Here is a 27,944-nt window from a genome sequence, read left to right as displayed (position 1 = left end):
TCGTGTCTCGGGACGGTCTCGGGGAAAAGACTGCATTTTCTATTAAATACGTGACCGAGATCACGGCTTGTTTTGAGACACGAGTTTGCATCAGAAGCAGGACCTCAGTCATCTGGATCATCGTCACCTCGCTAGCTGGCGAGCGGGAACATGCCAAGCCAGCCATTAGTAAGCGGAATTGATTCGCTCCCAATAGTCCGATTAGCTGTCTGATCATCCTTCTCACGTAGTTTTGGATTTGCATTCATACGGGGGGTGCTTTCGATAGTTTTGCAATATTTACATCCAACTCACAATATGAAAGTGAAAACTGAAATGCAAACTGGAACCTTGCGTTTGTTGTATTCTAATCCAACATACGCTTTTAGACTTTTCTTGTAATTCCATATGAAATAACTTGTTCGCCGACAAAATCACAATCACGACCACGCTATGCAGGTTGCAGAATATTTGGAACTGTAGAAGGAATGATGTTGAATCCGATTTCTATTCCAGGAACAAATGGAAAAAAAAACATTTCAAAAACATTCTACTCTCTCCCGCTCTCACCTAAAACATGATGTTCATTTGTCCTTTTCCTCCACCGCTCGGAGAACCGCTCGGAGACGGGTTTTGTTGTTCCGTCCGTAATCCGATACGATATTTTGACTTTATTCATTAGGAGTTGTTGCCGAAATCCATTATTTCGTGGGGCAAATGGAGTGTAACCCTTTTTTTCCAGCGCATCCCCATCATTAGAAACGAAGCGAAAAGAGAGATTCGTTCTTTCGATCGTCCCAGTACCGGAGTGCCATCTGTGGGAAGCGCCAACCCTAACGCCAAACGAGCTCCGAACGGAAGACAATTAACTTTTCAACGAATGCTTCTTGGCATTTGCGCTAGATTTGAGGGGCCAAAGAGTCTTCTACAAACGAATAAGGGAATGAATCTGGATCTCCGTGAAAGGAGTTTAATTATCTTCGCCCAACCGAACCAATCGAGACCATTGGTGACCGTTTTCCAATCAATCATAATGACGAAATATTGAAGACAGCGAGAGCGAGGGAGAGTTCGATGCAGTTGATGATGAGTTGCCCGGATCGTTAGCGCACCACCCGCGGAACATCTTACTCCCAGTGACGTAGGACAGACGAACGACCGCACCGTGGGTGCTGACGGATTCCATTAGCGGGCTGCGCGTTGGGAAAAACTTGACGATGAAAATGGTCCCGATGATCGACACCGCTACCGAATGTCTTCATTTGCTTTGGCGCTTTGTCTTGACGCCGGCCGGTCGCCCTCCATTCCGGTTTAGCCACCTGTCATGGAGACCGTGCAGCGACCAGCCGACCGAGGAGCTGATGTTTTCGAAATTAGAACATGCAGCACATTTTTCAAAAACACATCCCGCGCGCTCTCCAAGAGAAACAGATCAGTTGGGGTAGCTGTGAGTGTGCATGTATGTGAGTGTTTGGAACGTTCCATTTTCATCCCGTGGAGGGCAGTGGAGACTGCATTCTGGTGGAGGGAGAGATAAATAAATTCTCCTCTACCACCGTGTGACGCCTTCAAGCAACCCCCGAAAACATCTGAAACAACGGAACGGACCGGAACGAAATACCTTTTCGAAAACCGAAAACTCGTTCCACCCGGACCGGCGGATATGGTCCGCGAAAACTCAATCAGCTCCGGTCGGACCGGGAGAGCCTCCAGGACGGTGCGGATGATGAAGATGAAAACATAGATGTTGAATACCTCAACCAAATCTGCTTGTCCGTCGCGGTGCACCGAAAATAGAAAAATGTCAATTAGTTCCAAAACGGTGCCGGGAGTTCAATTAGTTCCAAAACGGAGGCCAATGTTCTAGCGAAGCGTACAACGTGCAGTGGAGCTGGAAACATCATCGAAACAGAAAGTGACAAGCGAGCATGGTTCTGGATAAGGTGGTAGAAGCAGCATGGCAAACGAGCGAGCTCCAAAATCCGGACCGCACGCTACTACATTCTAATGAAATGCGACAAATGACGCGTCCCGATTGGTATCGTTAGTCCACAGCCTCACACGAACCACGAACCTGGATGCCGCGTTACTGCAACACATTCCCTGATGCCGATGCCACGCTGCAATCGGACCGTTCGGCAATGGAATCGCGCGTGGATCGAAATTTCGAAATATTCGAACCGGTCCACCGTTTGGGAATGTGAACTGGTCGCGAACTCGTTTAACAATCGTGGAAGCACGTTTACTCCACAGGCAGGACATCAACGTGTGGCCTTTCTTTGGGGGGAATTGTTTCCCGTTACAACATTCCCCAAAAGGAGAACCAGTACGTGTTTGATCCAGTCGCGAGGATTTGATGCGAGTGGAACAAAAAACAAAAACCATTTCGAAAAACCTAAATTGAAATGGAATCCATGCTTGCTGCTGAAGTCGCGAGCACTGCAGACATGGTTGGTGAAATCGTATTTGTTCATTTATTTGTTTCCAATTTAAAAGCTTCACGTTTTAGGAGTTGAGTGGGCACGTTGGCCAGAACGTTATCAATGATAGTAATTGAGGTGGCAATCAATACTTTGTCTGAGGCTGAGGAAGCTAAATTTTTTGCTGTTCATAGATTGGTGACAACATAAAAATAATAAAAATATTTTAACACATCCTAGTTGGCTGTGGTGATGGTGTTGTGACAGATAGAAATGTTCTACTTTGATCCAAGTAGCTGCATTTCGATTTTTAAATTATCTTAGATTGAAATCGACTAAAAAAACTGTCTTTTTAGATCCACCAGCTGTTGAGTATCTGCTCCGGTGCCTGCTTTATTGTATTTCAATTGACATCCTGCCACGGCTGGCATAATCCATTAATACAACAAATCAATTCCTCATGCAAAATAACCAATTTACCATCGGAGGGCAGGATGGTAATCCAAATGACCACCCCCTCTCCCATATGTCACCAAAAACTGGCGCTTGAAAAATGGTTGATGGTTGGTGTGATTGATTGATTTGTGTAACTACCTTGATACCTTAATTATAAAAGATTCTCCCACGTGAGTTCGAATTTTAATTTGCAACGGCTCAGTCCCCCGGGCCAGGGCCCGTCAGCAACAAAATGCGAAACACCCCTTCGCCTCCGAGCCCAGGCGAGCGAGATTGCCAAAAAGTGCAGCAACATAAAAAGCAACCAACAAATTGCCGTTCACGCGCTGCCACCGTTTACGGTCTTCTCCTGACCAGTGGCCATCGCACGCCCTCGGGTACGCGATGAATTATGCATCGATCGTACGGATGAAATGGCAAGGGGGGTGAGTGTTGTTTCACCGAGCGCGTGTGGAATGCACACGATGGGATTGAGATGTTCGTCCACACTGCGAATGCTCGTAGGCGGTCTGTAACGGTGGCCATGCCGGCACGGCAACGCACCTCATGCATGCATGAATTGCATTGCCGTGCTGTGGTGAGGAGCGTGGAAAACAGATGGAAAACATACTGTGAAAAGCGCAGGCAGTGAAGGTGCCAGACCAGGCCAGGCCAGGCGTGGAGATTAGCGTGGCAGTAAAACGCGCGATTCCCGACGGTGGCGCCAACTAGTTGCTGAACCCAAACGAAGCGTGAGAAAAGGGGCGGCGGGCTTTTCACCCCCCTCTTGGAGGTGGTTGAGCGAATGCATTTGTAGCGGATGAAATCCTTAAAATAGCCACCACTTTTCCGGCGACAACCAACACAACTCGCATCCGGTCGCAGTGGGCAGTGGAAGTATTGCTGTAGCACAATCGGCGACACCTTGACACAAACCCATGGGTGGGGTAACGTCATCGTCGTCGCAACAGCATCATCTGTTGCCGTGTGGCGCCGGATGATGTCAGACCGTAAGTAACAAGCGGAGCGCATCGATTTGGAATTCGTCCAGATTGGTTTATAATTCCGATGCCGTACAGCGAAACAACAGGCTATAATCGTTTCACTTGAGTGTTATTGAAAAAAGCCATGACAGGGCAGGTTAGCAACAGTCTACTTGGATTTATCGCGACGCGTGATTAAATTTAATGAGCGACTGACATCTGCATTAGAACGGCGATCGTTCTAAGAAGATTTCTATTGTTCCGAGATCTGTTAAATGTCCTTCGAAATATTCGATCGAGCTTACCTTGGAACTGAGCACTCCCTAGCGTCACCATCAGCAGCACCAGGAGCAAGCACATGGCGCCAACCGGCTTCAGTACGGTGGAGCTCATCTTCACACCCAGCGCTGCACGCAGCAGCTGGTGCCGATCACGATGATGTCTGCTGCCACGTACCGCTCTGACCGGTCACTATCACAATCCTTTTACTGGAGCGATCAATCTGACTTCAACCTTCGATCGATCTGATCCGATCTTCGACACACTAGGACCTTACTCTCGCTCCCTTTGTCCCGTTTTTATGGTGCCACCGATTTTCACTAGCACATTCTTTTCATCGAGCGGTGGGCAACGCTAATTATTCTAAAAATAAACAGTGACGCACTGACATATTCATCATTTATGCACACAAACAAACATATTAATTTCAATCCTGGCTGGAGGCGTGGAGAAGATTTGTCCAAAGATTTGTCGCAAAGTGATTCAGCGAACTAGCGAACCGAGCAGCCTTCACTGTATGGTATCCTTCTAACCGGATAGTGGCCTGACCTACGCCAACGTAGCAGTACAGAGTGACCCATCCCGGGGCCCGTCGTTCAATTAATATTAATAGTTTTCATTATGCATACACGTCCCAGCGATACCCGGATGCACCCCGGATATGACTGGACCGGGTTCCCTGTTAACCCCCGAGCAGGACTGTATTTTCACCGAAGATCCCGAAGCCAGGAAGGGATATGGAATTAAAAAGAGAACGAGGAACCGATCCCTACCAGCATGGTGGCATGCTAAGAACTTGTTCCTCCAGAACAGAAGAAGTTCAGGTTCTGATGCTGCTGCTGCTCCTTCTTCGGATGTGGCACGATGAAAGGCACTTCCTGGTTTAGTTTGGTTCCTGGGCGTTGGTCAGTAGGCGGTCAGTCAGCACTACATCCGTCATCTCGTCAACGGCGCTGGCCACCGTTAATCTAGATTAATTTACCAACCTCGCAACTAGCGCATCGAGAAGCTGGTGACCCGATGATGATGATGGCCACCAACATGATAGCAGACCGTGCGCCGAGAACAGGCACGGCTATTCAGTTTCCACTCCGATCCCATTCCAGGGCCGCTTTAATGGTGTAACGGGGTGGATCGCTACTGCGAAGGCCCGATGGGTGGATTGAAATGAATTTCTAAAGTTTACATTGATTCTAATTGAGGCGATTCAACGCCGGAGGCAATAAAGGTCCGTTCTGCACGCTCCCTATTGCCCCGAGGTGAAGCACCGCCGCTCGCTAGTGGCCAAGCATTGGCGCCATAATTCTGCCAACGCCAGTAGCCGGCGTGCATCGAGATGCGTCTTATGATGCGCACAAGACCGCAACGAGTCGAGTGGTTTGCTGCACCACATGACAAGCTGCACTTCAAATGCCAGGCACCGTCGTCGTCCGCAAGTCGTTCTTCCAGTGCTTCCGGATTGATCGATAAATTTGAGCGAGTCAGCATTTCTCGTCTGTGTCTTCGTCTTTTCCCTGGATCCTGGCGCGATCCAGCATTACCGTTTGCTTTATTGAACCCATTTGAGGCCGTGTTGTGTTTGCGTTTGCGATCTGCGATGCGCGAAAATGGTGCAACATAAGAAACACTCAGCGGCTCCGTGACTCCGGGAACGCCACTCTCCGCATCGCCATCCAACTCAATTAATGTCCGCGTGGCCATTAATGGTTTTAATGTCATTATCCGGCGCGCCCGGAATCGTGAACGCATCTTGAAGCAGCGCTGGCTCGTGACTTCACTTCCTGCTGCGGCACTTTTTTGTTATCAAAGGTTAACTTTAGTTCCGCGACTTCTCTGCTATCCATTTACCGCCAATGGAAACGAGCGAGGGGAGTGACTCGGTCCTCCCGATTGTGAAGAAAAGGAAAAAAAGTTCAAGATGTTTTGGTTCCATCCTCCTCCTAGTACTAGGAACTAGGTCGTCGGCTTTTGATTCTCATGTTTTTTGCGGCCATTGCTGGGACGTTCTTAAAATCAATATTTCTTTTTTCATCCATCCACGGAAGCATCCACACAGAGCACGCGAATCATTTTTCATTTTTAAATGCCACTTCGACAACGGTGCGGTTTATTACACGAAAGATCCATTTCCGGTGAAAAGGATGTCAAAAAGGCTGTCTGGCTGTTCAGTGCGAACGATTCATCAGACAAAATGAACTTGTATATATGAGCAAAAGAGTACATGGTGCGGTTGTCCAACATTTCATCAACATCCTCTGTCACTGTCACCATGTTAAGCGACAATCTAGCGTTAATTGTTTTCCAAATTTTGATGGACAGAATTTTTCGACATCGCGCGAGAAGTCACAATTCGAGTGCCAATCGCGAAGAACCAAGGAACGGAAGTGGGAACTTCACTCACTGATCAACCCGTCGAAGGACAAAGACTACTGCTACCAGTCTGGAGCTAATCTTGCTCCTACAAAGGACGGTATCGCCTTGATGTGGCTCCATGCGGTCATGGATTACATTCACGATCGTGCTGTATTGATTCTAATGGCGGCCATTGAGCAGTCATTGAGCACTCACAAACATCTTGAATCGTTCACGCCGCTACTCTGGCGGGCTACGCTCGGTGGCGTGAAAATAAAAATAATTCCATTTGATAGTCCATTCCATGGAACATCAGGCGGTGATAGGGCCCCACTATCACAACCGGTTGTAAGTCGGGCTGACCTCCTCCTGCCTTTGCTGAAGCGAAACACAAGACAAGAAAGAGCCCGAACTCATCCCGCCTCCCGACGGACACTTCTTCCTTCCGCGAGAAAGCGTTTCCCGCGGCTTTTGTTTTGTCGGATCGTGGCCGGCTCGGTGGTGGTGCTGCCACGACTCGTGTGGCTTATCGAGATAGCGAGGCGATCCGATTCCGTGGCCACAGCCGCCTTCTTTTACGACCATAACCTAGTGACGGTACGGTACACAGCACAGCACAAAGGTTATCGGCGGGGGGGGACTCGCCAACCCGTTGCGAGCGGTGTGGGTCTTATGAAATATGGTCAAGCCGTATGCAAAGGTCCGCGGTCAATGCTTCGATTAGAGCGGGGCGATTGGCGAGCCTTGCCTTCAATGAAGTCGGCACAATTCAAAGAAGCTTTGGAAATAGTTGAGGAACAACTTCTTCGAGCATTTAGACTCACTTTAAGGAGAGTTTGGTCGTTTTTCGTGGATTTCCTTATTACGTTTGTCAACCAAACTCTACATTAAACGATCCACAACATGGCAACCTTGTTGGCAGCCTCATTTGCTTGCACTTCAAGCAGGAGAAGATGCTGTAAAAAGGACATTAAGCACATCGTAGAGCAGCATGTTCACGTATGCTGCACAGCGACCGCCGCCATGCCATTAATGGTACGTCATACCGCGCGACACGTCCTGCCTGTCTATCCATCGGGGCCTTCACGAGCCAACGTGAAAGCTTTCAATCGCCGGAAAAGCGGGGGAAAAAAACGAAACAGATTCGTGTCACTGTTTTTCTCGTTCGCTCAGCAGCAGCTCCACCTCCACCCACGGTTTGCCTCCAATCCATCAAGAACGGTAGCACCGTCCTGGCTAGATTCTTCGCGAGATGGCGCCATACGCCACCATAACCTAACGCAACCAAATCAGCGACGCAAACAAATTGACAGAAAATTTAATAATTTTTTTCTTGCCATTCTCCTGCCCTGCGCGGCCAAGACCGGGAAACGTGTAAGCATTTGATGTTGCCTGCGTCTGCAAGCGTACGGACCTGGCTTGGCCTGGGTTGGCTGAGTGCACACTACAGTCACGGTAATACGGTTTAACTTTCTGATCCCATTTCTCACTCGCCATTCTCACCAGCGGCGGGATTTTTGGGATGATAGTAAGGGCTCGTTGTTTGCCGGAGCTATTAGGGGGCTTTCGTTTTGTTCCCGGCGAGCAAGTGATCCAAGAGGGCTTTGGAAACTATTCTGTCATGATAGTTATGCTTGCTGCGATGGAGGAACTAATGAGCAAAAGAGTTGTTAGCACTTCCATCGAGGATCTGGCTGAATCCAAGTAGTCGAGGATTTTTTGTGATGGAATTTTCTCGTGAGATAATCATTTCTTGGGGGAATTTTTGGCTTTCAAACGATCACACAGCAGCGATCTTCTAGCAAAAAACTGGGAAAATGACTGCCCATCGACAACATCCAGACACTGACATCATTTCATTCAAATTTAGCTGAACACAATTTGGCTCAACGTGGAGCTCCAGATCCCTAAACACCGTAGCACCTAATCGACGCCACTATCAGAAAGGTCACCAGTGCCACCGATTAGAGCCAACACAGCCAAAAATACGCAAATGCTGATCAAAACACGAATACCTCCGTTCCCGTATCAGCAAACCTTCTTAGCCTCCAGACTGAAACTGTTCTTGTGTTCCTTTTTTTTTTGTGTGTCAAGTCCGCCGCCCGTTCCTGTGGCGATTATCACTCGCCGTAGCGCTCCACATTTGGTCGATCCGGACGTACAAGGGCGCAGTTCGCGGAATCATTTCATCATCAGACCCGAGTGTGCCAGCGATAGCTGCTGCTCGTAATAATCGACCAAAAAAAAAGGTGGTCTCTCCATGACGCACGAACGAATTGGCGCGACTGGAAGGTCCTTGAAAGGAAGCAGAAGCAACACAATTCACAGGCTGCATCCGCTCTCGCTCCAGTTCCATCAGCGCAGCGACCTCGAACCGTGCCACGGATCATGGACGATCGTGGAGCTAGCGAGGTGCAAGTTCCAGCTGCATTGCGCCCTTGAATGGCGTCTCTGGGAGGTGATGGCATGATGATTCAACACAAGTTGACTCCCGGGCCCATGGCCTGGCGTTGAGTGAGGTACAATTGCCCCGTCGGTGAAATACAATCCCGATCGCACCCGACAGAGTGCGCCCTAATGTTTTCGAATCTCGGTGCTTCTGGTCACCTTTGGTTCTCGGTATGTTGCCCTGTCCCTGCGGGAGGATCACACTTCGCAGAAGTAACTTATACCCAGTACATTCCATCGGGGGGCGCGACCCCCCCCACACGTCAGACAAGATATCTCTTCTCCCCAAACGAAACGTCTCTTTCACGGTCAACCACCAGAGTGTCTTCACACACATGCACATACACAGTCACAGGCACAGACACAAGAATGCAAACAGAGACGAAGGAGTCAAGCGGAGACCCGGTTCGCTGTTTAAACTGTCGTTCAGATTTTCGACTCTCTGTTGACGCAGCACGCGACAACCGACGCGTTGACACTTGTGCTCCCACCTCTGCACCACTCTCGGTGGACACCGCAAACACACCGGGCTGGTCTCCCCACCCCGGGGGTCCGATAAAGAGTTGAGAAGAAAACTGAGACAAACATTGTCCACCGGAGGAGGAGGAGCAGGAGGAGCACTATACACACCAAACAGGACACCAAACCTGTGGTCCCAGCATGGAAGCACTTGGTGCACAGGAGGAACACAGCACAACAGGACTCGTCGCTGTGGTCGCCGTCCACACCGCTTCCTATCCGGACGCTTACTGAACGGTTCGGGCGCATCCAGGTCCGGTGCTGGTTCGCTCTAACTACCGCTGCTACCGTTCTACGCAATCGGCTGGTCGTGCGGCCAATCGTGCTGAGAACCACACGACGACCACGACGACGACGACGACGACACGAGTGATGAGATGAAATTTTGTTCTCCGGCCGTGGTCTACTAGCACAATCACGGGCTACTAGAAAACCCCTGAGAGACCGCGACCGGTGTTCGGGTTCGAGCACTCAAGCTCGGTCGCCGTGTGTGCATCTCCGGACCACTCGGGACCGCAGTTCGCAATATATTGCGATAACGTCTTGTGCCTGATTTACGATGATGGAGCTACTACTAACAGCACAAGAAACAGCACCCAAGGGTCTATCAGATGCACCAGCTTTGGAAGAGAATTTATAAATATTCTCCCCCGCCCGCTGCGCGATAAGAAAGAACCGCTGACACGACAGTGAGCGCGTGAATGCAGCTGAGTTCCCGAAGCGAGTATCGAGGGAACTGTGTTTACATTCCTGCCTGGATCCTCACTGGCAGCGAGGACAACGATATCCACCCCTTCGCTACTAAGGAGATTTGAATGCACAGAGAAAAAAGCAACATGCGGTGTACTCCAGCGGTTGGAATGTCAAGTATTTCTTTTCGGAGCGCCTACTTGGGTCTCCCCCTCCCCCCGGGGGAATCGCTATGATCTATTGACGATGCGCTGCATTAATCATGGGGCCAATGCAATCAAGTGGCCTGTGGAATCAATCAGAGCCGGGATCGAGTCAAGTCGAGAGTGCGATGCCGCTGCATTGATTGAACGATAAATAAATCCACCGTAAAAAAGCGCACGCAAGATATACGCGGGCGAGGGAGGTCTCGGTATTTGTTTTGAGACTTTTTTTCTTTTTCTTCCGTTAGCTGCAAATGTATGCACAATCTAGCCTGTCTGTCTAGCGTCGCCTGAGCGGCATCAGAACACGACATCTACATATTAAATACTACACGTCGATTCGTGTCACTCGTATTTGGGAAAAGACAACGAAAAGGTCTGAAGAGTGAGTTGGAATTGAGTAAGCCATAAACGATCAATCTCCATTCTTGGTTTCAGGGCATTGTGGTTGGTGTGTTCTTTTTTTTGGGGGGGACATTCGTTTCATTTGAAAAAGCACTAACTTCTCCTCGAAATGGGGGGAAGAGGACAAATGTCTTGGAGTCATTTCACGGCAAACAGTCGATGATCAGTCCAGAAGCTAGTCAGCTCATTTGGAACTTTCCCATCCCATCGTAAGCGATCGGAGATTTGGGACAAACAGATAGCATGGCTCTTCTGCCTTCCCTTCTGCCACCTGTGAGCTGCCCTCCCGGTTCTAATGTAATTATCGATTTAATAATAGCAAAACACTCTCACGACAATCCGACGCTAGGACAATCCGTTAACCACGACCGGTTGTTTGACAGTGTGGTTACCGGCTGGCGGGCGGTGGTTAAGAGTGAACAAGATTCTTCTTCATTCGCCAAATGAGCAAGGACAAAACGACGAAGAAGCCCCCCCGGTGGGGGTTGCCTCTCATCGGCGCCGGATTGCCCGGATAGCGCTGGTGGCATTCGGAAGTTGACGAAAGTGGAAAATTGATCAAACTGAACTTTAGCAACTTGGCAAAGTTGTTGGCGAGTATTGGCCCCGGAGGGGGGTGGCGGCACAATGCTGCTGCTGGTCGCTGTGTGCTGAAGGTTGATCCCCTGGTTGCCAACTGGCTGTCGCATGAAATTTGCACCCTCCATAAATTATCATAATAGCGCTTCGATGGGAGCTCCTCGTCTCGCCCTCGGGTACGGGTCCGTGCAAAGGCTCACTCGGCACGGTTACTATTTTAAAAACGTTTAACACCAATTTGTGCGCCTCGTGGAAAGGGGTGGTGAGGGTGGAAGGGGCGGAGACCATACCAGCTCATAAACGCCTTCAGCGGCACGCACGCACTCGGCACTGGCAATTGCGGGAATTACTGCTCCGGGGGTTCGGGATCGCCTCATGCGCCAAATCAAACCCAATTGACGCAATCAAACACCGATACCCGCTTGCGGGAGGAGCGCGATGCTATGAATCAAAGGTTCCGTTTTAGGATTTTAACGGTGCCTCCGATCTACAGTGCGACCCGTACGACCTCACCGAACAGCGAAGCCGCATTCCAGAGCGACACGATCAGCACTTTACTAGTGGCCAGAGAAACGCGAACCCGATTCTGATCGAACGAAGGAACGAACAGCCAGAAGCGTGTAGTTAATGTAAATACGCGCGTTGCTGTGAAGATGCTGTGGTGACGGATGATATCACAGAAAGTCCGGTCCCAGAGACGTGTGTAGCAACACGGCCCGGTTCGAGCGAAGGTCAATGTCGCCCGCACTGTGGACAACCGCATTTGTCTCGACGTCTAATGACAAGTTGCAACATTGCAAACATGCTGCGCGATGCTGATCAATTGGAAGCATTTATTTCACTTGTTTTTTTTGGTGCGAAACTAACAGAGTTCTCGCTGTAAGTAAAGAATAGCATTAACGCTACCACAACAACTAGTAGCGGTAGTGAGCACAGTGACGAATTGGCTTCATCGGCATCGGCGTCGGCCATGCTGTTGGTGGGAGGTGGTGGAGGTGATTTACTGCCACGCCAGTTGTCACGCTTTTTGCATACCGGACCAGAGGGCTACCGCTGATCTCATAGCCGACCAAGCCCGTAACACTTGCGCCAAACGGTTTAGAATTGTTTTGCGAAGCGTTCCCGGGACCGTAAAGCCAAATCATTGACACCAATTGACTCATGCAGGCGGATGATTTGCTCGCACACGCAGCAGGTCAATTCACGTTCCAGATCGGCCAAGCTGCAGCTGAGCTGTTCCTTTGTTCGTTTGTAGTTTATTTTAGGACTTGCTTAGGTTTCAATTGACACTTTGCTGCTTTCACAACTCGAGCTGACACCCATTAAAAGCTGTTTCAAATAGTCCAACGCCTACTATGACAAAGGGTTTATGATCCAGTTGCATCTTGCGAGTGATTTAGGAATGTGGCTTCAATTGTACATTCACTAGCTCCGCCATTGTGCATCACTCAGAAGAGAGCTCCCATTGCACTGTAATAAATTGAGAAACTAGCATTAATGATCGCACAGTTGTCACAAAAGGTCCACAGAGAGAGAGACCACATTTTATGTCCACGAATTTTATCACTCCATCCAAGCAAATATCTCACTTGCCCTTCCCTTTCGCTCACGCTATCCCGGTACCATCCCCGGTAAGCCTCACTGCCATCGTTATTGCGTGCCAATTTAAAATGGCAAATCTTTATAAAATAAACCATCAAAAGCCACCGCTGCTCACCATCGCTACCACCGGGTCGCTGTACAAATCATTCAAGTTTTTGCAACCAGCAAACTACCAGCGACAACACAACTCGCGGAATGAGTTTTTACTTTTAGTTGCACCCTTCGCTAGGCCTTGCCCGGCCAGGTCGGGGAAAATGGATCGCAAGAAACTCGCAACAATTCGATTGCAAACCGCAAACCCCCCCGAGACTCCGAATACGACGCGGAGGCTTCACAATAAATATTTGAAGTCACGCGAGCGAATCGAACCTCGTCCTCGGGAGACACGAGACACACAATACGAAGAAGCCTGATATCGGTTACGTGAAACAAACGAAATTGTAGAACAAAAAAAAAGGAAAAGAAAAGGTCGAGCAAAACATTAACATAAAGATCCGGTGCGCTATCTGTTTGGTCGAGGAGGGAGCTTGCCGTAAGCCAGACGATTGCCACCGTCCGCAATTTCGGGCTCGTCTTTTGGGCCTGACAAACTTGCCAAACGGAATCGTAGCTTCGTTGCTGCTGTCGTGATTATGGTAGATTGACTTTCACGTCGTGGACACGTTGTGAGCGCTGTCTGGTGGCAATGGAGCGCCCGTGTGGAGCGCCTGGATAGACAGGACATTCCCAGGGTAACGATAATATCGGGCGACGAGGGATTTTGTTTTATTAATTATCTTTCCGTTTCTGTGTGCCACGAATTACTCGGTACCAACTTTAATTTGGAATGCAATGCGCTAGCGAACTTCACCGGAACACGATATGTCAGCGGTCGGTCGGTCTGGCCTCTCGCCGCGGTACGTAAATGTAAACTTTACGGCATAATACCGGACGGGCTAACCAGGAAGGCCTACAACTGTGCACGAACGGTGTGGTACAGGTCAGTTTCTAACTTTTCTGCACAGACAGTGCCATGAGCTAAAACGCTGGAACGTTGCTGCCCCCCGGGCGGGGGATATTGTGCTAAACATTAATGAAAGACACTTGTGGTGCTGCAGCATTCAATCGAAATTGCTAGGAGGAATATTCGTGAGTTTATTAATAGACAAAAAAGCAAGCAAGATATTTTAAAACATAAACAGCGATGTTTTTGAGTAATCAACAATCAATTGATTGATTCAATTGATCAAGACCCAACATCCAAAACCCAAAGTAAGGAAACATAATTCGTAGTCCATGATAAGCACATAACTTGTCGTTTGCTTTTGTATAGTGCCCAACGCGTTTGGAATAGATGGTGAAGGTAAGCAGGTTTCCACTCCAATAGGAAGGAACGAAGAAGTTTGTTTGTGTTTTAGCTCGCCCACACCTGCACCGTGAACCCCCGAATGGAGCCCAGTTATTAAATTATTTTACATTCTTCTCCCATTTCATGCCAGTTACCGGCGGACCAAAGAAGCACAAGAAGTGTACTCTCAAGTTAAAGCCACCTACCACGAGGAACCAGAGGAAGGCCCGTGAGAGGATAAACGGATCCTCTGCAAATACTGTCCCTGGAAAACCCTCGGGAAGGTCACCGGGTCGGTCGGTGTTAAAAGTTGATGTACTCCGCACGCTGGTGAGCTGGTATGTTGACGAAAGCAATTAGCTATCCCAACATGCCATGACGACGGTTAGAGATGCTGCGTTTTTCCGCGGGGGCATTCTGGAAATTGTCCGCGTAAGAGTATTCGATGCCACGGCATCCGATTCCACTCGCACTCCGTACAGTGCACTACATTCATGGCGCTAGCCCAACAGCAGATGCATCTCGTGCTACTCTTCACGATGTGAGTGGCGGCTTCTTTAGCAAACGGTCTTTCCGCCAAACTCCCATTTGATGCTTGCTAGGAGATAGCTGGTCCGCCGACGCAACAAAGCCGCTACTATTTTCTAGTCCTCGCCGGATTCCCCGAAGAGAGTATCTTTCTCTATCCATCCATCGGACCGGTTGGCCGGTAAATGAGGCAAAACATTACTTTACCAGGCACGCCAGGCCTCTAACAGGCAGACTCTAATTTCTCATCCGCAGCGAGAACCGCGTATCTTGGTACAACTCCTGACTCCTGTTTCCTGCTGAAATAGTTTCACTTTTCCGCCGGTCTGAATCGGGGGTTTGGGGTGTAGCTGCTTGTTGGTAATTAAGTTCAACCAATTAGCATTATGCATATTGCACTTTGCACGTTTGCATAAACCACGAGCACCGGCTTTGAACGTTAAAAGAGACTTCCGGAAGCGGAATAGTGGTGTGACCTCCATTCATGCGCTGGAGAGCATCGCGCAACCAGGTTATTCCAGTACATTTTTTTTCTATCGGCAACGATTTACTTCTTAATCATATTTGCTATCCCCCCTTTCTCTCTCTTTCTCTTTGCCATCAACGACCGGAGCACCGCCAATGTCCTTCTTGTCAACGTTTCAAACATATTTCACCGACGAACGACGATGGATCGATTCGGGTTGGAGGGCCCTATTTTTTTGGTAAATGGGAGCTACCTGCCACTGGGACGTGTCGAATATGTCCACACGTGTTCAGGACCGGCTTCAGGGCTTTGCGTTGCCATCATCACAACGAGCATGAGCGTCCAGTCTCCCGGTGACCCGAAAGCACTTCAAGAAGAATATTAAATCGCATTTTTTCGTCGTTTCCACTTTCTAACTCGCTACCAGCCGGTGAAGTGGTTGTAGAAGAGGGGGTGGGGGGGGGGGGGGTGAGATGGCGATGCACGGATTTGAATGCGAGTAAAGTGAGAGACACTCACGATTCGCGATGATTTTACTCCTGCTAGAACAGTGACATCGTTTCACAGCGATCGAACCAGACTGGAATGCATTTCCATCCCTGGGGACGCTATCCTGTCATCTGACACTATTGATGTTACACAATTGACCTTCACCGAGAGTGGTAATGAAATTACAGTCCGAGCACACGGCACTCCAACTAGCATACACCAACTCGAAGGTGAGTCCCAGACTGCTGCACATGTACGCGGGATTAGGTTGCCACTTCCGGGCTCGTTCCGGGCACGCTACATCTCGCCAACCACAAAGCACGCAGCAACAACATCCAAACGAACGAATCAGAATGTAAGCTGAGCAGCTTCCAATTCTGGCGCCAAATTCGATGCAAAAATTGGAAATCTGGATCAATGAATGGGGGTTTTTTCCGGTTCTAAATGGGTTCTAACACGGTATCTCGTTTCAAACCAAAATAAACCAACTATCGGGCCACATTCGACTGCCAATGGAAATCAACGGGATGCACAGAAAGGGTGTGGTGGTTTTAAAGGATAAAGAGGGTTATCCGGTTGGTCTATTATTGATTTTCATCGAAAAGCATGGGGTTCTTTCAACAGAAAAGCTTATCTAGGGAACTAGATAAGCATATTTAAATTCAGAAATGGAATAAACCTGTAAATGTAACTAAATATTTCATCTTTCAGACGCTTCTTGCTGATAATACAGACATTCTAGCTCCCACGCTGGACTTACTCTCCTCGGCACGAGGTAAGGATTTCATTTAGGAAGATTAAAGCTTCCATTACTTTTTTTGTCTAGATCCACCTACCCCCAGCACCCAGTGCCATCGATTTATGACCATCAACATGCAAATGAGGTCGACTTTTACTGTATCGCCGCCAAGGCACACCAAGGGGAAAAACGCTTTAAAATGCGCAGTAAAACCATCTGCTTGGCCGGGCGTACACTGCATCTAACGATTTCTTCCCGAAGGCACGGGCGAGAACAACACTTGGACACTCGGAGGCAAAAGGCACCGAAAAAGTCATTCGACGGCACTGAACCGCTAACCGGAGCGATGCATTAGTCGCACGGCGGGTGCCCGCCAGAACCTCGAAGCTGTTTATTCATTTGAGAAAAGCGGATACAACTCCAAAGGGCCAGAAGCAACTGGCAGCAGAGCGGAAACGCCTGTTTGTGCGTTGCTTTTTTTGCTAGCGACACTGTTTCGATTACCGGCTCTTGTGACTTCTATGGAAGCACGAGCAGCACAGAGCCCTGACCCGGGCTGGCCAGTGGGTACTACAAAATAGGGGCGTCAACTTTTGGGAGCACTCGAGCGTGGCAGAGGAACACAAGGAACTCGCGTCGTGGACATCCTTCGTGCGACGTGCTGGAGCACGAGCATCGCGAGCAGTTCGCACACACGAGCAGCATCGACGGCATTCGCCCTGTCTGGCTCGGGGCGGTCCAATGTCGAGCAAGGAATACAATAATCAACGGACAGTGAACGGTATCCCGCTGTGCCGATCCCGGGAATCATCATTCGCATCCCCCTTGCCGGAACAACATCAACAACAACAACCACCAAAGAGAGCATTCAATCGCACCCCCAACACCAGCGGCTCAGCGGGAGCTCGTTCGTTTTGTGAGGATTTTATTGCTTGTCCCCGGGACGGGTTCCTTTTGTGGGTTGCGAAATATGAAAAACGGAATCGCTTCACTTACCTTCCGGCTCTTCTGGCTCGTCGGGACAGTTCTGCTCGTCGATGCCATCGCTGCAGTCCCGGGTCCTATCGCAACGCTTCTCCGGCTCCAGACACTTGCCGTCGCAGGAGATCTGACTTGGACGGCAATCGGCTACAACGGCGTTGAGTGAAACCACGGAAAGAAAAAGCAAAGAGCGATTGCAGTCAGTATGGGTCAATGGGTTGTTGGATGAAGCCGCATGTTGATGCTGATTGTATTAAAACGGATGATGAGGTATTAAAAGTCGATGAGCAGCAGCATTAAACTGTTTTGTCGTAGGTTTTTTCTACTGCTCCCAAGCCCCACGTGATGGCGATGGAACCACCTGTGCCCATCGAAGCGAACTCTGTGCGAACGCTGCAATTAGTAGTAGGCTCGCGAGATAACGGCTACTTGTTAAGGGAGAGGACGACACACTGACAAACAGGACGAAACGAGAACACATGGACACACAAGAGAACACTTTCGGAGCTTTCTTGTCACGTGGACGACGATGAGAGAATGAAGAGAGGTAGGTAGGCGCAATGAGAGTGAGCCAGGACCACGTAAGAGTTTTGGAAACATGATTTTTAGTAAAAGAAGTGACAAAAACCAATCTGCATTATGTTTGAAAACCGTTGAAGTAAGTTAAGCGATAAAAGTTAATAAAAAAGAGACAGAAAATGAAGAATTGAAGTAATGTCCGGAGATGAAACAAGCAACAAAATTGAACTCGATAGTTGAGGAGCATCAAATTCGAATAAATTCAAAGTCAGAGCTGTGAAATGAACGGCGTGGTGACAAACAAAAGAAACCCAAATCGGATACCCAAAACAAAACACAACAGATGAAAATGAAAGCAAACGCAAAACGCAAAATAGGAAAAGCGCGCAACCTTATGGTGAAAACAGAAACTAACACAAAATGACACCGGAAAATGGACAAAGACAAACACAGGAAAACAAGAAACCGAACGCAGGTGTGAAATCAAATGCGCGTAGCTGGGATGAACAGCAGCAACAGCAAAAGCAAAACAGATAACAGAAATAGCGAAAGAGAAAAACAAAAGAAATCGAAACAAACTTGGACAATTCGCCTCGTCCTCGCCATCATCACAGTCAATCTCGCCGTCACACCGTTGCACATCACCGATGCACTGCCCCGTTCGGCTACAAAAGTAAACATCATCCCCGCGGCACTCTTTGTTTTTCTGTCCTGTAACATCCTGGAGCGGCGGTGCGACGGTCGTTTCCGGTGTATTATCTTCCTCATCCTCATCGGGAAAACTGGTCGTTGTGGCATCGCCTGTGGTCGTCGGTACAGCGGTGCAAGGGAGGGAAGGAGCAGAAAGGTGGGTTTGGAAAAGCACATTAGTCAGGGGCCGGGGTCAAACGCAGTGCCCAATAGTGTGCGCGCATTCGAAAGAGTGCACTAATGACTAGGAAACGAACTCGCAATAACACCAAACATTCACATTGGTGGTTGATGCTTAAATGTCCTCATTTTACGACATCACTCCGAGGCAACAACCCCTACGCCTAAAAGGGACGAAGGTCAAGCAGAGGCCCAGTCTCACAAAGGACACGGACCCCACTCTCGTCTTTCCCATGCTCTCAAATTTACCATCATCGCTTGATAGCGTCAACGCTACCCCATCCGAGCGCAGTGAGTAGCCGGGGCCCTGCAACTGTTTGATGATGTTCTCCTCCAGCTCGTCGAGATCAATGTTCTGCGGTGCGTCGAAAGTGGCCGTCACCAGTGTCAGCTGCCGGTTCAGTGTGTACGGTCTACAAAGAAGAGAAACGTTCGATAGGGGATAAGACATCGATCGGCATTCGGAACCACGTGTTGCTTGTCGGCAAACTTCGGCTAATCCGAGGATGAACCGCTCCGCATCGGATGAACTCGCCGGGTGGAGCCGTTTGTACGCAACATTGCACACAAGCGACCCCACTCGCCGCACCCTACTTACTCCAAGCGGACGATGGTAGCATCGACGTGGTCCAAAAGCGCCACATCGTTCACCAGCCGGCTCAGGTCGGCCTGGTATCGCAGGATGCGCTCGTCGGATTGATCCACCTTCCGGAAGCTGTCCTGATATGGTTCCGGGATCGTCAGCTGCAGTTTATCTGTGGAGGAGCAGAGGGAAAAGGGGAAAAGATGATGTTGCAGTTAGAGAATTCCCCAAGAATTGGCCACTTACAGTTCACCCAGAGCGGTGGTTCGCCGGATCCATCGAATCCCTCTCCACTGCCCTCGTTATCAATCGGTCCATAGTCGAACTGACGCTTCGGCCGGACGCCCACAAAGCGGCCCGATTTCCCGGCAAACTTGGTCGCCGGTGGTGTCAGACTCTGTGCTGCCGGTAGCCGGCTCTTCGCCGGTCCGGTGTGATGCGCCTTCCGGTCTTTCGACGTTGCCATCGTCGGTTCGCTCACTCCGGCGGATGCATCCTGTTCGCTTTTCTTCAGCTTCTGCTTCTTCTTTAGCTTATTCTTCTTTTCCTGGTTGGATTTTTTGCCCTTTTTCACCTTACGCATGCCCTGGGCACGCTTAGTATCGTTGGGCTGCTGCGTGGCCGAACTCGAACCGCTGCCATCCGTCGATGTCCACAGGCTGTCGAGGCTGCGTTTGATGCGCTTGACACTGCGCATCAGCCACCCTTGACCGGCACCATCCTCGTTGTCCTGCGACGATGGAGCGCCGATTTCATTCTCCGACTCATCCTCCTCCAGTTCCGGATCGTTTTCATCGTCCAGCTCCGATTCGTCCTCTTCTTCATCGTCACCGTCATCGGAGAGATCTGCACCGTCCCATGGTTCCACCGTGTCATCGGTGGAACCCCGGACGGCCAGCAGCATATCCTCCACCGAACGGCCAGCCGGTGATCGATCGATTTCATCTAGAAGCAGTGGTTTCGTATCGGCGAAAGCGGCCGCCGCTGCCGACGCCGCCAACTGGGAACTCTCGTCTTCGAACACCAGATCGCTATCGTATGGTTTCTGCAACAGCAAAAAAAGACGGTAACGAATACAAATTACCAATAAGCAGGCCATGTAAATGTTAAGTAACCTCAGGGAAACAGTTTAGCAAAAGTTGAACAATCCAAGTGACCTGGTCGAGTGCATGTAAAAGTTGAAAAACCTCATCATCGAACTCGAGTTCACTTGCAAGTGGAAACCAGTGCCAAACAGTGGGTCAAGAAGGTGACAATCGAGGTGGTTCCGTTTCCGGCGAAGAGGAGAAAAGTTTTTCTTCAAAAAAAAAAGCTACAAAAGAATCCTGCAATCAGCTTGAAAAATCGATTGACCGAGGAAGTACACCCATTAATGCAGAAGCAACGCTAAAGCATCTCCGGAACGTGCTGGCCATCGTGCTACTGTAGACGAGCTGCAGCTTCGAGTCGAATAACGACACCAGGAGGCAACCCCTGTGGTGCCACGAATTTTCCATCGAAACAAATCGCTCCGTCCGTACCGTCAAACCCATCGTCGAATCTGTCGTGCTGCGGTGGTGACGACCACGTGCCGCCTGACGAAGGAAGAAGACGTTTAATCAAATATTCCAGGCACGCGATGGCCATTTTAACCGCTCGCCTGCGGTTTCGTGCTCATTTTGCGCGATGGTGCTCTCGTCTCGCCGGTCTACAGTCTGACCATCGTGCGGCTCTCTCTCGCGTGGTCATGTAAGAAGTACATCGGAATCAACGGCGAGCCCTTGTTGAGGGTTTTTTTTTTCGGAGCAATAAACACTTCCTTTTTACAGGATCTCACAGAAGCTAGAAAGTGGATTGGTCTCGGCCTCGTAGACCAACGGAAAAACGGAATGCAACTCGGTCAGTTAGATAGTAATACCGTCGGAAAGCGTCGTGTGAGTAATGCCTTCAAATCTGTTTTAGACAAATATATCACTAGAGAGGAGCTTCTGTTGAATTTAGAATACTTTCTTTGTAAAATACAGAACATGAGGTGTATAAGCATCAAAACTAAGCTCTCACGATGCTTTTGCAGGCTTTGCACACCCCGTCCTGGAAGAAAACAAGGACCGAATCCAAGCAAGCTCGTTCGTTCCATTGTCTATCAACTACGACTCCTGTAGCTCCTTTCTCGGGAGTAACAAAAAACGAGGAAACAACCTCGCGTCTGAAATGGGAAGCGTGCGGTCGTTGATGAGCCTTTTTCCCCCAGCAAACATCCTTCTCCTGCTCTCCACTGCTGTTCTGATCCAGTGCTCCTGGATGCTATTTATGAACCCGCCACCGCCGAACCATGATTGGAAGATGGTGGTGATGGAGAAGGACTCGGTGGTAGTGAAGAAGCGGCAACAGCCCATTTGCGCTGATCATTAATGTGTAAACGTTCTACCTCCCAACCCGGTGGTTGGACGATGTTCGAAGAAGTATTTTTTTCCCTGTTTTTCTTTTCCGCCAGGACGATGTCGACACTCCCGGTGGGCGGCACTGATTTTACAGCAAATAGAACAAGGAGGACGAGCGAAGGTTGCGGTATTGAGGGCTGGTTGTTTTTGCAGCGCAACCCTCCATGTAACGATATTGTTATGATGCTGAGCATGTTTCTGGAGCGAACCTGGGCGAACCTGGGCGGCGAGTTTTGCGAGCATCAGTGAAGTGTTTTATGGAGCCATGATTCAGTCGGTACTCGTTGACCATAAATTAGTGTCTGGTGCGGGCGTTCTAGCTCGCCTTCGAACGGTTAACGATACGGTAAATGGACGGTGCTTCATTTGTCGTTCTTAGCGGAACCACGAACAACACATTATCAATCAATTCTTGATGACTTTGTTGCGCTAGACCGAACTATTCGAAGAGGAAATCTTAGCTCATTCTTCAGGAACGTTTAGTGCTCTATTTGCCACACGAATAACAACTCAAATTGGCGCCAAATGGGAGCCAGATCATTTGTCAAAATCCAAAAATGGAAGCTTCAGTAATCGAGCTGACCATCTGGTCAAGCACAGCTGGTTCTAATTGGTGGCATCAGAATAACAGCTGTTTGCGCACCACCAAATAGCTTGATTAGCATACAGTAGCACATTACCAGCCCACTGCACGTTGCATAATCCGGTAAAAAGCATTCCCCAGCACAAGGGCTGGGGCACTATAGTGCCAGTAACATAGCGATGCGATTACGCCACTGCTAAATCACTTAATGTCTGGCATCGTGCGCCTATAGTACGCAATGGTCTGACTCATGCGCGCGCTCAAGATTAATCGCTCCCACTGCGGCGACGACGACGACGACGAGGACGAGGAGTGAACCGCCGATAGCTTTATGACATCAGAATCGAAACCCGAACCTGGGGCACCTGGGCTCGTCGCTAAAAATAGGCTCGCACCTTCTATAACTTCGGCGCTCCTCGGCCTCCATGAACTAATTGAAGCAGAGAGGAACCAGCATTGGGGGTTTGCGGCGTGGTGCTGGAGCAGTCAATGTGTCACGGTATATCACGCACTCAGCGAACGGCGACGCTACTCCTCATGGCGCGTGTCATCAATCAATTCGTTCCCTGCGCGACGCTGGAATCAATACACCTAGTGAGCGAAACAATGTTGCGATCAAGTGAGCACAAAATGGCGCCACAGAGACGGGGACAAGTCGCACACGCAGGTCGCTGTTCTAGTCAGTTGCGACTTCGAACCATTCTCGAGGAACGACAAATCGCAATCACGATAGCCAAACACTGTGTGAGGCTCGATTTGGTGCGATCCCTCCTTGCCGTCTGCCCACCATTAGCGAAGTGCACGAAGCAAGCAAGAAAGAAAGCAAACAGTGTGCTGTTGATCGTGGGCCGACTGTAAATGGTCGGTGATTGTCACACAAGACAGCAACAGCCAAGCTGCCGGATCGCGTCCGTTCTAATGCGCGGTCTGGCCGCGCGCTCGCACCTCCATCCAGCACGCCGCCAATCGGTTTGCGCTTCAAGAAAGTTGCGTGGTATGCAAGTAAATTGCCACGATCATCGCCTTCCGGTTCATCAGCATCGCGCGCGGCCAGCGGACGGTTGTTGTGGACGAATCGCCTCGTGACGCCGCTCCGGGATAGAATGGATTTGCATGACAACACTGGCCACACTGGGCATGTGCCGCAACGCGTTAGTAATGATATCATCCAGATCCCGGGTACGGGATCGAATGCGTGGCCTGCGCATTACCGGAAGCACTTTGTCAGCATAAAACATACCGAAAGGGGAAGACATGCTCGTGCTGCTGCCACGTGCACTATCATCGTGACGTATGATTGTCCAGAGTCCGTACGCCCGTACTGGGAGAGATTGTGAGAGAAAGTCGGCTCAAAGCTGGTTGCTTCCGTCGTGGGAAAACCTTCCGATCGGCCAGCTAGTACTGGCTCACCTCAACCCAGATATAGGCCACCCTAATACAGGGCCTATATACCTATAAATAAACTTCCATCCATCGGAGGGGTGGCCGGTGGGATGGTCGGCTATTTTAAACAATCCCACCCACCCCGCAAGACGTCCGGATCGGCCGTGGGTGGGTAGATAGACCCAACCGCAAACCGACGGTGGCCGTCGCCAGTGAGCCGGGCTAAGACTAAACGCAAACGAAATCGTAACCGTGCGTTCGTCCGTAACGGTTGGTGACTTTGGACCTCAACCCAGTTCCAGTTCAGTTCAGGGAACCTCAGAGCCGGGTTGTAGATGTGGCTTAGGGCTGGGGGAACAATGCCGGTGCCAGTCCTGATACGTGCGGTGTGCGGTGTAGAAGCGACCACATGTTTCATGCGGATTCGGTTTCTGAGCGAGTTTTGCTTGATTCGCATGTTTTGTCCGGCTGCGAAAACACAGCTCCTTCGTGTGACTGCAATTCTTTGGTTAGAGAGGACATGAGTACATGGTCAAATGTCGAATAAGGATAGCTTTTTTGCAGTAACAGGTGCTACAACCCGATTCTACGACGAATCTTCGCGCAAAACAGCTCAAAGCAGTATGCATGTTTTAGTTTTTAATAAAAATTTCATTGAATAGAGTACATTCTTTCATTCTTGTTCATAACTGCAACGATGCAACACATAAATCAAGCATGAGATCGTTGGTTAAATGATCAAGTAAATCGTTGATCAATATTTTTCCTTTCACAGAGAGTGATAATATCACAAAGAGTATTTATAGTAGACTTAAAGAACGAAATGAAAAGTAAAATTCACAGGAAAAAAGCTATATTCCATCTAAGATCATCTAAGCTCCACTACCTAATTCAGAACGGCGATGATCTACATACCACAAAACATAAGATAACGAGCAGGCAACATGCGCTTTGAAGCCTATTTTATGCAAAATGGATTAGTCAGCTTTTTACCCCCCGCAAAATAAAACTAATGAGCACATCTAACGCATTCATTTCATGATGTCACGTTGGTGCCGTACCACCCAAAAGGCGCGTTCGCAACACTTGATATTCAAAACTAACGGCCAGTCATTTGTCAGCTCAATGAGCGAGGGTGCTGCTGCTGCTGCTGATGATGATGCCAAGGTTCCCGGAGTCCCGTCAAACTGATTCCTCATTTAAATGAGACCTCCACGAGCACATACTGATACTCACGATCAGGGCGATCGTGTCCCAACGGCCACTGTACCACGGAAGCGGACAAAATAGGAGGGTGCGCTTATGGTCCAGAAGACTGCCGTGGTCAACGGATCAACAAAGTTGCACATGCCGTTGCCACTTCTCACGCGCCCATTTAACGAAGAGAACTGGGAACAGTGCTCCCCCACACCCGGGGGGTGATGTCATTAGATGATGCTCGTCCGTTTTCGTTTTCGCTGGACATTTATACCCGCTGACCCCGTGAGGAGGGGGAGGCACCGGAGCCCATCCATCTTCATCGTGTCAGTGACGTAATGATCGTTCCGGCGCACGCCTAGGGCCGTCGCAAGCCGCCGGTAGCTAAGCGCGGGTGTTCTCAAAGTTTTATCACTCGAACATTAACCCGCTAACGGGTCAGTTGGTCAGGCATCGCGCCGATGCGAATCTCGAACCGGGTTGGTATGTTAATGCTTTTCCCGTCCACCCATTAGCCGGGGTGGTCTGGGCCACAATCGGATCCGCGGATCGCGTGGATCGCGTACGGATGTTTAGCTATTCGGTGATTTGAATTATGAGTTTTCGGAGACGACATGTTTGCACTTAAGAGCACCAGGAGGCGCTGCGTGGCCGTCGATTGGACAAACAGTGAGGTTACCGAGGTTACAGAACTTTGGCTCGATCGTGTTTTTTGGTGCTGATCGTGCTCTCCACGCTGCCAGTCCAGTGAGACTATTTTGAGACGTTAGTCATCGTTCCCTGGACTCCACAATTTGGACATCATCGATTTTGAAGGGGTTTCCGATAAAATATCAATGATCAGCACATAGTGATGTAAACCATACACGATCTTACTAACGGTTAAAACAACTACACCGATACGGAACTCTTGATAAAATACAAATCTGAATTCCACCCAGCAACTTCACGGTACGTCACCGCACCAATCTTCAAAGATCAAAGTATCAACAGCTCCATCGACATCGTGTCGAACGAACATCAATTGACCCTTCGACGGAGTGGTTTCCTCTGTACGATGCCGCCAAGATTCACACGCGAAGGGCGTCGTCGATTAGGTGATCGTGGTGTTGATGTCGCACCGTCCGAGACGACTAGCTTCGGCAAACACTTGCCATCCCTCTAAGCCCGTTGTTTATTACATCGACGGCTCTTTTGTCGTCGCACCCTAGGGGAAGTGGGGGGGACGGGAGTGGGACCTTGAATTACAAATTCAGCCTTGTCGCCACCGAAGGGCTAAATGCTCTGGCCAGCTGGTAGACTCTCCTTCCAAAGCAGATAACTGAAGGTTTTCCCTCTCTTCCCTCCAAAAGTGGGGGAAAAAAACATCCACCAAGACAGGTGTGCAGCGTCTTTGGCGGATGAATTCATTAGCCGCTAGGCGAGTTGTTGGAAGAACTGGCCCAGCCCGGTTGAATTCCGATTGCCGTAGCGAAGGCAGCCGAAGATCAATCATAAATAAGCTCCATCCCACAGGCCACCACAATAAACAGACGTCGAACAACTCAGCATTTCCTTTCGCGATGGCGAGTGAAAACCATTTCACGGACCACCGGCGCCGGATCAGCGAGCCCGAGCGCGTGCCTACGCAGCTATTGGCCACAGCCCACACTGAAAACTTTCATCGTTTGTGAATCAGCCAACCCAAAAACTCCACCTCATCTATCCTAATTCGGCACAGGAGGTAGCTACGGTTGGAAATTGATTCAACAAGCAAATGGTGCCTCTTCAACCAGTAACAGCATCACAAATATGCGAGAAGCGACCCCTCCCGGTGTGCGTCACATTAATCGATGGAGATGCGCCACCGATTTAAACTCTCCGGGAGTGTCGGGGTGGCCACAATCAACTCCCAAATAGGAGACGCCACCGAATTCAAGGCTAACTGGCAAACAGATGCCAGTCGTCTAGCTACCGGTCAGTCACTCTTACCGAAATCCCACGAAATGATATCTCGTGGTTGGTGGAGAATGTAAATCACGAGCTTTTTGGTGATAATCTGATCGCGCTAGCGTAAAGTAGGAGAAGAAGCGATCACGTAAGCGATCACCAGCGCATACGATCGCCATTTGCCAGTTCGAATGTCAATGGACGCTGGATGTCTAAAAGGGTTCGCAAACATCATCGCGACACCGCGTTGTGCCGTCGGTTGCCATCATGCAAATCGATGTTTGATGTTCGAAGATGGTTGCATGTCTGCCAGGGTTGGTGGCGAGAATGGAACCATTCACCGTGTACTCCATGGCATGCAGAGTAGTGTTTCGAGTGCGTTTTAATGTTAGCACCTTCGGTGCAAGCAACTGAGACTGACGATATGATCCAGCGTGTTGTTCGTCACCCCAAGCCGCAGGCACTGCACGGCTTGGCATTTACGACCGTGAATGGCGGTATTGCCGAGAGTTTACTTAGTCCCCTCTCTTTGGATGGAAGATAGCACCAGCACCAGCACAAGCAGACGGAGTTGCTGACGTGATGTTGATGCATCTCGGAGCAGATAGAATACCGATTAGACCGAGCGACGACCCTCTCTCTTTTTCCCTGTGGCCAGGCGCACCCCCGAGAAGACGTAAATAACGCATCGGTCAATATTTGTGGACGCAGAATCGGGTGGCCTCGAAGCATTAGGGTGTAGGTGACATTCGCGGGGATTTGTGAGCTCCCTGTGAGCGCTGGTCCCGCCGTTAACGGTTGACCGCACTAATTAGAAGATCGCTGTGTCATGAAGTAGCCGGGGTCGCACACTCCAGCGCACGGTGGAGCTGGTATTTGCTTTTCGGGACCTGCACCAGGGGCCGTCACCACCATCTTTCAGCAGGTTTTAATGGCAAAAGTTAATGCCATCATCGGTATCGATTGGCCATAAAATTGACGGTCCAGCACACATGAAATGATGTTTACCGCACGACGTCGATGACGAACCTGGGGG

The 27,944-nt window shown here is 49.7% G+C and overlaps 1 protein-coding gene across 17 annotated transcripts in view; it reads right to left on the bottom strand.

Moving 5' to 3' along the window:
* Nucleotides 1-27,944, bottom strand: part of LOC126571351 (basement membrane-specific heparan sulfate proteoglycan core protein) — an 88,207-nt gene that overhangs the window by 37,296 nt on the left and 22,967 nt on the right. For 14 of the 17 annotated variants that reach the window (XM_050229766.1, XM_050229765.1, XM_050229767.1 and 11 more), the window contains exons 3-7: nt 19,643-20,441; nt 19,412-19,568; nt 19,063-19,226; nt 18,523-18,744; nt 17,440-17,571 (exon numbers count right to left, since the gene is read on the bottom strand). In XM_050229766.1, coding sequence (XP_050085723.1) covers nt 17,440-17,571; nt 18,523-18,744; nt 19,063-19,226; nt 19,412-19,568; nt 19,643-20,441 — 1,474 coding nt within the window. Of the gene's footprint in view, nt 1-4,122; nt 4,364-17,439; nt 17,572-18,522; nt 18,745-19,062; nt 19,227-19,411; nt 19,569-19,642; nt 20,442-27,944 lie in introns of those variants that run through there. The other 3 variants (XM_050229782.1, XM_050229783.1, XM_050229776.1) reach the window with 2 other exon arrangements.

Source organism: Anopheles aquasalis, chromosome 2 (assembly GCF_943734665.1).
Source record: "Anopheles aquasalis chromosome 2, idAnoAquaMG_Q_19, whole genome shotgun sequence".
NCBI lineage: Eukaryota > Metazoa > Arthropoda > Insecta > Diptera > Culicidae > Anopheles > Anopheles aquasalis.
This window is presented reverse-complemented; position numbering and strand designations above follow the sequence as displayed.